Source organism: Clarias gariepinus, chromosome 12, assembly GCF_024256425.1.
Source record: "Clarias gariepinus isolate MV-2021 ecotype Netherlands chromosome 12, CGAR_prim_01v2, whole genome shotgun sequence".
In the NCBI taxonomy this organism is placed as follows: domain Eukaryota; kingdom Metazoa; phylum Chordata; class Actinopteri; order Siluriformes; family Clariidae; genus Clarias; species Clarias gariepinus.
The window spans coordinates 4798003-4810000 of record NC_071111.1 but is presented as its reverse complement, the minus strand read 5'-3'; the positions used below and the strand labels follow the sequence as shown (position 1 = coordinate 4810000).

Genomic DNA, 11998 nt, shown 5'->3' with positions numbered 1-11998 from the left:
TAGAACATCAAAATGTGACTATATTTATTGAAATTTATCCATATCTTGTCTTTCTGTTTATCTTGCCATCTGTCTTTAGTTGCGTCATCAATTAGTGTGTGTGTGTGTGTGTGTGTGTGTGTGTGTGTGTGTGTGTGTGTGTACGTGCAAATGTGTTTATGTGATGTACAATATGTTTGTGTTCTTGATGGACCATATGCAAGATCAGGCATGAGTCAGTGGGTATGTTTATATGATGTAATATATGTTGAAAGTATGTGTGTGTGTGTGTGTGTGTATGTATATGATGTTTAGCAAATGCTGGCATATGTGCATAGTAACGTGACATACTGCAAAAGCAGACACCAGGGTGTGTGTGTGTGTGTGTGTGTGTGTGTGTGTGTGTGTGTGTGTGTGTGTATGTGTGCGTGCGCACTTACTCAGCATAACAGAGACAGTGTTGACTTGCGGGTTAAAAGAGCAGCGTCCTTTTCCCGACTCTGACTTTGAGGAGACGTGAAACACTTTCTCCTACAGAAACACAAAACATACGTATATCACATCTGTAACGTTCCTATATCACATCTGTAACATCTGTAACGTTCCTATAAAACACCTGTAACATTCCTATATCACATCTGTAACATCCCTATATCATATCTGTAACATTCCTACAGTGTATCACATCTGTAACATTCCTATATCACATCTGTAACATTCCTTTAACACATGTGTAACATTTCTACATCACATCTGTAACATTCCTATATCACATCTTTAACATTCCTATATCACATCTGTAACATTCCTATATCACATCTTTAACCTTCCTATATCACATCTGTAACATTTCTATATCACATCTGTAACATTTCTATAACACACCTGTAACATTCCTACATCACATCCGTAACATTCCTAGATCACATCTTTAACATTCCTATATCACATCTGTAACATTCCTATAACACATCTTTAACATTCCTATATCACATCTGTAACCTTCCTATATCACATCTGTAACCTTCCTATATCACATCTGTAACCTTCCTATATCACATCTGTAACATTTCTATATCACATCTTTAACATTTCTATATCACATCTTTAACATTTCTATATCACATCTTTAACATTCCTATATCATATCTGTAACATTTCTATAACACACCTGTAACATTCCTACATCACATCCGTAACATTCCTAGATCACATCTTTAACATTCCTATATCATATCTGTAACATTTCTATAACACACCTTTTGTAACTCACATTTGTAACTCACATCTGTAACATTCCTATATCACATTTGTAACTCACATCTGTAACATTCCTATATCACATCTGTAACATTCCTATATCACATTTGTAACTCACATCTGTAACATTCCTATATCACATCTGTAACATCCCCATATCACATCTGTAATAATTTTTTAAAGCATCTGTAAAAATTCCTATACTGTACCTGTAACATCCCTATAATGCATGTGCATTCCTATGATCCATGGAAACATGAATATTTCCATAATGCATGTATAACATTCCTATAACCCATTATTCATGGGTTATTGCTAGCTAGTGTGAACGTAAAGAGAAATTAAAGTACACTCACATGCTACCTTACACTCTTCATAATGATTTTAAGACTATTAAAGAAATGTTCACCACAATAACTTATGTTTTTGATTCACTGTCAGATCTCCTTAGACAAATCACAAAGCTAGCTAGCATGTCATGTAAAAGTAAGTTCCACGTTCAGTAGAGTAGATCAGAGAGATTTACACTGACATTCTAATTCTCATCTGTTACATTAGAGGAGAAGATGGAGGGATACGTCTACCCACAATCCATCAGTGCAGGTCAGGGTTGCATTAAAGTAAACTACAGGATGCGCGCTGGTCTTCAAAAATTCTAAATTGTGTGTTTTATACACACACACACACACACACACACACACAATGTTTTTGTCTTTGTGGCCATGACACACATTTTTCTGCCTGTTTTAAGTTTAGAGTCCTAAGATGGATATGAAGAGAGAGAGAAAGAGAGAGATTAAACAGAGCAGCGTTCCTTTCAAACAAAAGACAAATGATTAAGAGCAAAACAGACGGAGAGATCCCCATTAGATTTTTCATTTACTCTTTCAAAGAAAAAAACTGTTTTCTTCCCTTTCGATTTTCTTCCATCATTTTTTTTCTTATTTATGTTGTCCTGTGATTTCTTATTTTATTATTTTATTCTCCTAATCTCACTTCTCCTTTTACTTCCTTTATTTATATTTACTCTCCTCTTCTGTTTTGCTTGTCAATTCATCTTCATTTCATCTACACTACCGCACGAATGTTTGGGGTCAGTTGCAAATTTCTTTGTTTTTGTTTAGTGAATTATTTTCTACATTCAACAACAATACTGGAGATTTCAAAACTATGAACTAACACAAATGGAATTAGGTAATTATGTAGAAACAGTAACAGTCAGTTGTTATTTTAAGACGTGAAGGTCAGATGTTCTGGATCAGTTCCTACAAGAACAGTATTGTGTCGAGAGCGTTTGTAAAACCCATCAAGCTCCATCATGATGAGAAATAAAGATCAAGAGCGACCATGAAGTTAGAAAGTGATCACAAACTTTTCATCTTATTTATTCTCTTACACACTGGTTTTATTGTTTAATGTGGCTTGTGTAAAATCAAGTATCCGTTCTTTCCTTCTCTTCCCTTCTCCTCTTTTCTTCAGGACTCACCGGACAGCTTAAGATCAGATGAAGACCAGGTGATGTTTGTTTCCTGGTTCCTCACCTATCCAGTGTGAGAGAGAGAGCCTGTGCTCAGGACCACCTCAGAGTGAAGATTTGTCTCAGTGCAGACAGAGCGACAAGTCCTTCTGTCATTGTTTGTGGACAAGCTCGTCAACCACAGCTAAGATTTAATGACTGATTGAAGGTTCACAGCTTTTTGCTGATTATACAGATGATGTGATAGAGAAAAGAAAAAAAAACAAGACTGTTTTACAGCAAAGAGCAACAAAACTAAATTAGAAATTAATTCCTCAGGTATTACTGTTGTTCTACACCTCCTGACTTTCCAGTCTGTCGGAACTGAGACAATTTTTTTTGTCCTATCCATCCTTTGCAGACATCTGCTGAGATGTTGTTACTGTACATAACGAATCCGGGTCAGCCGGATATTTTATAGTCAGGATTCACTTGAGAGCAGCTCATCAATTCAGTTACAGAAAAATGTTTAAGAGGGATATTCAGAAGATATGTTTGATGGATTATGACAGCTGGGTCAACCATTTTGCATGTAATGACATCAACCATACCCTTAATACTTTTAACATTCAATTCAATTTCATTTATATAGCACTTTTAAAAATGTCTTAAATCTGTTTCACAAAATCCAAATAAAATTATGGAAATGTGTATAAATCATAATGCTCAGATTGTCCCTGATGAGCGAGCTGAGGACGATGGTGGTAAGGACAAACTCCCTGAGATGGCAATAAGAAGAAACCTTGAGAGGAACCAGACTCAACATGGAACCCATCCTCATCCGGGTGATAACGAAGAGCAGGGATTGATCTGCACTCATACTGTGTGTCCAGACACCTTGGTTGGTTTTACTTTTGCCTTGTACCACTGGGGCGGCTCTGGACCCTCAGGGTGTAGCTCCACAGGACCTCCTGGGGGATGTTGTGTTGTCTGGCACCAATACATTGGCAGCAGATCTTTTGGGAGCTGTGGGTTGTGGGGTGGGGCCTCCATGGATCAGAGGTGTTTGTCCGGCGCATCTCATGGGTGCTTGATCAGATTGGGATCTGGGGCCTTGGGCTTTTTGCCCCTGTCCGTGACAGGCTGTGGTACACTGGGTGTCCTGGTGCTTTTCTATTACAGCCAGCGCTGACGTTTTTTTAGCAATTTGTGCTGTATTGGCTGTTCTGTGGGATCGGACCGGACGCGCTGACCTTTGGTCCCAATGGGCATGGGTGAGCCCTGGGTGTGACCGCTTTACTGGGGTATAAATGGTCTTCGATGCTGTTCCGTTCAGCTGGTGGTGGTGTTGATACACTACTGATAAAGTATAATGAACTACTGCTTTAAGATTTCATTAAAAAAATCATAATTTAACATGAAGTAGACCTCGTTTTGATGCACTGATAATGTAGGAAACAGCAGACAGCTGTACAGAATCATTTGCACAAATGTGGCGAAGCATGTGGAGTTCGTTCCTATGTAACATCTAGTGTATCTATTACTGTATAGTGGGCAGTGTGTGTGTTTGTGTGTGTGTGTGTGTGTGTGTGTCACCTGTGGGCGTCGGCCGCGGTTGACGTACGCACACACAGGGCTGTAGGCTCCACTGCCGCAGATGAACAGGTGAGTTCTGTTATAGGGCTGAATCACTCGCAGGAAGTTTCCACAGCCATGCTGCACACACACACACACACACACACACACAAATGTTTTTTACTCCTACATGACTTACTTAAACACAACAACTTACTGGTTCTCTCTGTCTCTCCTCCCACTCTAACCTGTACGTGATGTGTGAATGCGGCCGTGTTAGAGTGAGGATGTGATCATTACTGAGGTGATGGAGCCGTCAGGTTCATATGTACGGGCTGTCATTAACATTCCTCACAGACACATTAGTGCGTGTGTGTGTGTGGGTATGTGTGTGTGTGTGTGATTACAGTAGAGTTTTAGTTTTCTGAGAGGATGAGAGCGTTACTCCACTCCTACACACCACTTCATTTTACAAATTATAAACAATCAAAACGAGCGACAGAGAGAGAGCACGACCTCCTGCTACACACACACACACACACACACACACACACACACCCTATATTACAATAGATAAACCAACATTCATGCTTACAGTTGGATCTTTGCCAGCCATCTGACACTCCTCGATCTTTGTGCTGGACGCGGGCCAGTGTATCTGTGTGAGGAAGAGCGAGAGACGAGCAGGAACCATTCCCTTTAATATGGAGCATTTACATCAGAGGACTTTTACACCGAAATACCTTTAAATCTGTGTGTACATAATTACATTTGTGTGTGTTTGTGGTATTTTACAACTCTGTCCATAATGTTACAACACACAATAAGTTCTTCATCTAATTCAACTAACTTTGCCTACAGTACAGTTAAAAAAGGAACTGAAGCTAACTTTAACTAACAGAAGCTAACTTTACCTCACCATAAATAACTTATGCTAACTTTAACTAACAGAAGCTAACTTTACCTCACCATAAATAACTTAAGCTAACTTTAACTAACAGAAGCTAACTTTACCTCACCGTAAATAACTTAAGCTAACTTTAACTAACAGAAGCTAACTTTACCTCACCGTAAATAACTTAAGCTAACTTTAACTAACAGAAGCTAACTTTACCTTACCATAAATAACTCAAGCTAACTTTAACTAACAGAAGCTAAATTTTTCTCATCGTAAAAAACTTAAGCTAACTTTAACTAACAGAAGCGAACTTTGTCATCGTAAATAACTTAAGCTAACTTTAACTAACAGAAGCTAACTTTACCTCATCGTAAATAACTTAAGCTAACTTTAACTAACAAAAGCTAACTTTACCTCATCGTAAATAACTTAAGCTAACTTTACCTAACAGAAGCTAACTTTACCTACTCGTAAATAACTTAAGCTAACTTTACCTCATCGTAAATAACTGAAGCTAACTTTTACTAACAAAAGCTAACTTTACCTCACCATAAACAACTTAAGCTAACTTTAACTAACAGAAGCTAACTTAACCTCACCGTAACTAACTTGATCTAGCTTTACCCAATTTAAGGTAACTTTACCTGATTTTACCTAACTTAAGTTATATTTGCCTAACTTGAGCTAACTTTATCTAATTTGAAATAATTTAACCGAACTTTAGGTAGGTTTAGCTAAATTAGGTTAACTTTACCTAATTTTTGTTAACTTTACCTAACTTTAGCAAACATACAGTGTGCTTTATGTATCTTTTTCTAATTTTACCAAACTTTAGCTAACTTCATTCAATCAACTTTACATGAGCAGCTAATTAGCTTAATTAGCTTATAGTAACAACTCCTTATTTTTTCATCATTTGATGACATTTTATGGTTTTATCATGTACAAAGGGCTTTGTCACAGTAGCTAACTGTGACTGACACCCCTCCCTGCCCAGTCAGATCCTTCCGCAGTGAGCCTCTGATATTACATGTTGCATGTATTGACCACTAGGGGCAGTCTTACTCACAGTGATAATGCTAAGTCTATGGAGCTAAATGTTCTTCTGCTGATGTTACAGACCTTCAGTGTTCCCTGAGTGATGTTGTTGATGTCCATGGAGAGGAGATGATCTTTACAGCCCACATACATCCGGTCCTGATCTTCATCCACATACAGGATCCTGTAGTCCATCTGCTTCTCCGCCAGCGTGTAGAACTCGAACGACTGACTCGTCTGCAGCTCTGAAACACGAAATAAGATAACGCAGTTATAATCTGTAACTATTACACGGCAGCATTCGCACCAGCACTCGCTGGCTGAGGCTTAAAATTATTTACACGAGGCTGTAAACTCCTCTGTCCTGAAGATGTGGGACGTATAGTTACAGCGTTACCTCGGACTGTTACACAGCACTCACACTGGAACATCTGTTTATTCACCTATTCATTTATATCTGTAATATTTATTTGTTTAGTTATTTATTAATGTATTCATCTATTTTAAAAACATTTATAGTTGTATTTATCTGCTATCATTTGTTAATTTATTAATATTTGTTTTATATATATATATGTTTCTGTTTGTCATCCATTAATACTTTTTATTAATCTTTTTTATACATTTCTTTGTTCATTTATCTATTTATTTATTTAACTATTTTTTATTTATTTTAATTAGTTAATTTAATTGCATCTTTTTGTTTATTTGTTTGTTTGTTTGGTTTATCCTACTGAGTATGGTAAGCATCAGTGTTAACAAGGTGCTGAAAATGTTCCATTCCATGTATTTGTTTGTTCATGGGTAAATTAATTTGTTTAAATTCTATCTTTACATTCATAAATGCTTTTGCACTCATTTTTTTACAATGCTTAATGTTCATTCATTGATTAATTTACATTGTATTTATTTGATTATTTATCAATTACATTTACATTTAGGCATTTGGCAGACGCTCTTATACAGAGCGACTTACATTTTTATCTCTGAGCAGTTGAAGGTTAAGGGCCTTGCTCAAGGGCCCAACAGTGGCAACTTGGTGGTTGTGGGGTTTGAACCTGGGATCTTCCGAACCGTAGTCCAATGCCTTAACCACTGAGCTACCCCTAGACAGTAGTATTTTAAGAAATAATTTATTTAAAACATCTTTTTTACCCAAATGTTTTTATTTGTTTGTTTATCTGTACATATGTTTAAAATGTTAAATTATTTTGTATTAATTTATCCATTCTAATTACATTGTATCTGTCTGTCTGTCTTTCTCTGTTGTTGTTGTTGTTGTTGTTGTTGTTGTTGTTGTACATGCCCCCTCTCTGACCCCGCCCTCACACACAAATACACTAAAATTAACATTTTAACCCCTAACATTTTTTACTCCTACACCACTCAATTACAGTATACACATTATAACACACACACACACACACACACACACACACACACACACACACACACTTCCATTACACACCTCTGCTCTAAATCGTCTCTCTCTTTTCCGTCGGAGCGTCACACCGCAACACATAAAGCGGTCCTCACTCTCTCTCTCTCTCTCTCTCTCTCTCTTACACTACACTATAACCTGCACCATGTTCCATCCATCCTTTTATTAATCAGGGACAGAGAAGGAAATAGGAAAGGAGATGAGGAGGTGGAGAGGAAGAGAGATTAAGAAGAGTGGGAGGAGAGATTGAGAGGAGGAGATGGAGAGATGGAGAAGAAGAGGAGAGATGAAGATGATGAGGATGGTGGTTGAAGAGGAGGAAAAGAAAAAGAGATGAAAAGGGACAAGTGGCTCTTTCAGTGCTTTAGACTTTGTAATGAAGTTAATGGATTTTTTTTCCCACCACTCCTACAGCTTTTACAAATCACTGTGTACCAAACAAGACACCCATTTACACACACACACACACACACACACACACACACACACACAAAGGTACATGCCAGTGGGCGGGGTCTGAGGAAAAAACTAAATAGTTGTGCTTTTTTTAATGTCCTCGTCTTTTCTTTATGAATTTTTCAATCCCCCGCTGTGAGCAGGACAACATCATCATCTTCATCTTCATCATCATCATCATCATCATCATCTCACACTCTATCACTGTTTTGTCTAAAAATGTGTGGACACAGATTTAAGGAACGTCCTCAAACATTAGTCTATTTAATAACGTGGACATACAGTATATGTGTATCTGTGTATTCTTGTCACACAGGGAACTTTGTGGAGACGTCCAGACGTCTAGACGTGCTCCATTCTTAAGCAGAACAGATTCGGTTTATTGGGGTGTTTATCTGTCCTCGGCGTGTCGAGGCGCTCTACACATTGTATAGAGACACTCAGGTCCTGCGGCGTCCCATTGACCCTCAGCCAAGCTCATGAATATTCATGCTACACTTACATTTACATGCTGCGTAACACTCGGCAAATCCAACCGCTTCGGGTGAAGTGTGTGTTCTTCAGTAAAAGGACACAGTGTGTGGGTTATTGTTAAATAGTCACAGTACTCTGACTGCTGCAAACCTCCGACACTGGAGACTCCTTCCATAAATGCCACATAAACTCTGCCTCCACTGTATCAGCGCTCACACACTGTTTTTAATCTGTTTACCCAGAATTCCACAGCGCTGTAGTAGTAATACAGACTACAAACAAACTACACTTGGTTCAGGTTAGATTTGTGTGGTTAATCCAATATCATGCTCAGGATGATAAATGAGGTAAGACAGCAGTCTCCATGGACTATGATGTTTGCAGATGACATTGTGCTCTGTAGCGAGAGCAGGGAACAGGTGGAGGAAAATTTGGAGAGGTGGAGGTATGCTCTGGAAAGCAGAGGAATGAAGGTTAGCCGCAGCAAGACGGAATACATGTGTGTAAATGAGAGGGACCCAGGAGGATCGGTGAGGCTACAGGGAGCAGAGGTAAAGAAGGTGCAGGATTTTAAATTTGGACTTAGGGTCAACGGTCCAGAGCAACGGAGAGTGTGGAAAGGAGGTGAAGAGGCGGGTACAGGCAGGTTGGAATGGGTGGAGAAAAGTGTCAGGTGTGTTGTGCGATAAAAGAGTATCAGCGAGAATGAAAGGAAAGGTGTACAGGACAGTGGTGAGACCAGCGATGCTCTACGGCTTAGAGACAGTGGCACTGAAGAAAAGACAGGAGGCAGAGTTGGAGGTAGCAGAGCTGAAGATGTTGAGGTTCTCTTTGAGAGTGACGAGGATGGATAGGATCAAGAATGAGTTTATCAGAGGGACAACCCACGTTAGATGTTTTGGAGATAAAGTCAGAGAGGCCAGATTGAGGTGGTTTGGACATGTTCAGAGGAGAGATGGTGAATATATCGGTAGAAGGATGCTGAGGTTGGAACTGCCAGGCAGGAGGTCTAGAGGAAGACCAAAGAGGAGATTTATGGATGCAGTGAGAGAGGACATGAAGTTAGTTGGTGTGAGAGAAGAGGATGCAGAGGATAGGGTTAGATGGAGGCAGATGATTCACTGTGGTGACATCTGAAAGGGAACAGCCGAAAGACAAAGAAGAAGATGCTCATGTTTCCGTGTTTTATTTGTTTAAAAAAGATTTTTCCAGGTGAATCCTGAGGAGTCTCTGATTTTTGGAGAAATGATTTACCCATAATGCTTTGCTACAGAAAAACACAGTGACGTTCCTGTAACTGATATAGCTGTGTTATTGTAATTACTGTATTTAAGTACTGTACATAGTTCACGTATCTGTACTTTACTGGAGTAATTTTATTAACTGATACTTTTTACTTTTACTCCATTCAAGAATACGGCAAATATCTGTACTTTTTACATTTCTGCATGGCGCCTCACAACCTGACAGTAGTGGGTGTGTCGGACTTACGCCACCTTCTGACTATTATGTGTACATGCATGACTTCAAGACACAACAAATAATGAAACACGAGAATGAGAGAGAGAGAGGGAAAGAGAGAGATTTACAGTACAGTTAAAAAAGCCCCATGTGAGGTAATACGGCCCATATACATCTGATACTTAAGTAAATACTTTTATTACTTTTACTTTAGTAATATTTGCCCTAGAGCATCTCTGCTTTTACTTTTATTTGTGTTCTTGCCCATCTCTACAGAACATCATCACTGCATTCTGACCCTCTTAACACATTTTTTTTTTACGCACAAACACATATGACTGGGGTCAGAGGTAGCTCAGTGGTTAAGGTATTGGGCTACAGTTCAGAAGGTCCCAGGTTCAAATCCCACCACCATCAAGTTGTTCCTATTGTGTCCTTCAGCAAGGCTCTTAATCCTCAACTGTGCAGGTGTATAAAGAGGTTAAAAAAAAGTGCAAGTCACTTTGGATAAATGTGTAAATGAGTCTTTTTGGATGCAAGTTAACACCTGGATCAATACCATGCTGGTACAAAATCACAAATGTTATAATGTTTATAAAAATAAAATAAGGTTAAGTGACATATTTACAATTCAAAAGAATATGAATATATATATACATATATGAAGAGCTGAAGAACACGTGAAGGTTTTACATTAGTGCACTGGAAATAAAAGATTATTAGATACTAGATTAGCGTTATTTTCTCTAATCAGGCCGAGTACGCTGTACTGTGGCCCACATGCAGACGGTTCCAGATTGTTCCAGACAATCCTAGAGCCCTAATGTGAAAAGCCTTATGAGTTCATGATGACAGGAGAAGCAGATGAGGGACCGAGTGTTCAAAGCTGCTGTAACGTAAGTGAGAACAGTTTGATGGAAGAGGAATAAACCACACCGGGACGTAATCAACTTCGTGACTTTAACACTTTTCATTCAGAGCTTTATTTCTTCCATACTGCCCGACAGATGATCCGCAGACAAGCGTGTCTCCGTCTCTTCTGCTCCCGCTGATAGATCAGAGACGCTGGAGTGTCAGTAGGAGCGTCGAGGCGGAACACTGAGTGGAAAACTGGCACGCTCTCCTCTAGACTTTCCCTGAAAACAAATAAACATCCAAGTCCCATCGAAATTAAACCCCAGATAACGAAGACTAGACCTAACACTCTGGAATACACCCTCAGGGTTTTAATTCATCTCTGTTTTCTTCTGAATAAAATCCCTGGACTGGTGCCAGCACATGTGGGTTTATTTACCGCGTTCCTCAGCACTGAGATCAGGCACAGAGCTGGTGCCAGAGACCACTGTTTGTCACTCGTCCCCCTTCCAGGAATCAGCGCAGTATTAGAGACAATCCGCACACACACACACACACACACACACATTTTGGATTTTGGATCACTTCACACACATAGCACTGTTCATAGCTGGCCTCAGGACAAGGGCGTTCCTCAGTCCGACACATGAAGCTCTCCTCCTGTAAAATCTAATAAACTCTAATAACATTCCTAAAAAAATAAATATAAAATGTAATCAAATAAATTTAAAGTTTTAGATTTTTTAAATGTATGTTTTACACCAGGGGCTGTCAAACCTTTTAAAGTTATAAAAGTATAGAGAAATTGTAAAAATAAATTCATACATTTTTTAAAAGTAAAGAAATAATTTGAAAAATAGTAAATAAAATTTTAATCTTAAATGTAACTACTAAATAAATAAATAAATAAATAAATAAATGAGAGCCCACCTTTCCACCAGTACAGATTTTCTTGACTCATAATCTTTAAAAATAAATAAATAAATAAAGACACACAATAAATGTTAAAATAGAATGAAAATAATGTAAATAAAAATTAACAAAATTTAAAAAATTATTTAAAAAAACTATTCTAAAATTATATATATAAATATGTACAATAAGG

The 11998-nt window shown here is 38.3% G+C and overlaps 1 protein-coding gene across 1 annotated transcript in view; it reads right to left on the bottom strand.

Moving 5' to 3' along the window:
• The window catches only part of sema3c (sema domain, immunoglobulin domain (Ig), short basic domain, secreted, (semaphorin) 3C), a 49320-nt gene that overhangs the window by 10061 nt on the left and 27261 nt on the right, over positions 1–11998 (bottom strand). The window contains exons 3-6 of the mRNA XM_053508296.1: positions 6291–6451; positions 4866–4928; positions 4292–4411; positions 420–510 (exon numbers count right to left, since the gene is read on the bottom strand). Of these exons, the coding sequence (XP_053364271.1) occupies positions 420–510; positions 4292–4411; positions 4866–4928; positions 6291–6451 (435 nt within the window). The remainder of the gene's footprint in view (positions 1–419; positions 511–4291; positions 4412–4865; positions 4929–6290; positions 6452–11998) is intronic.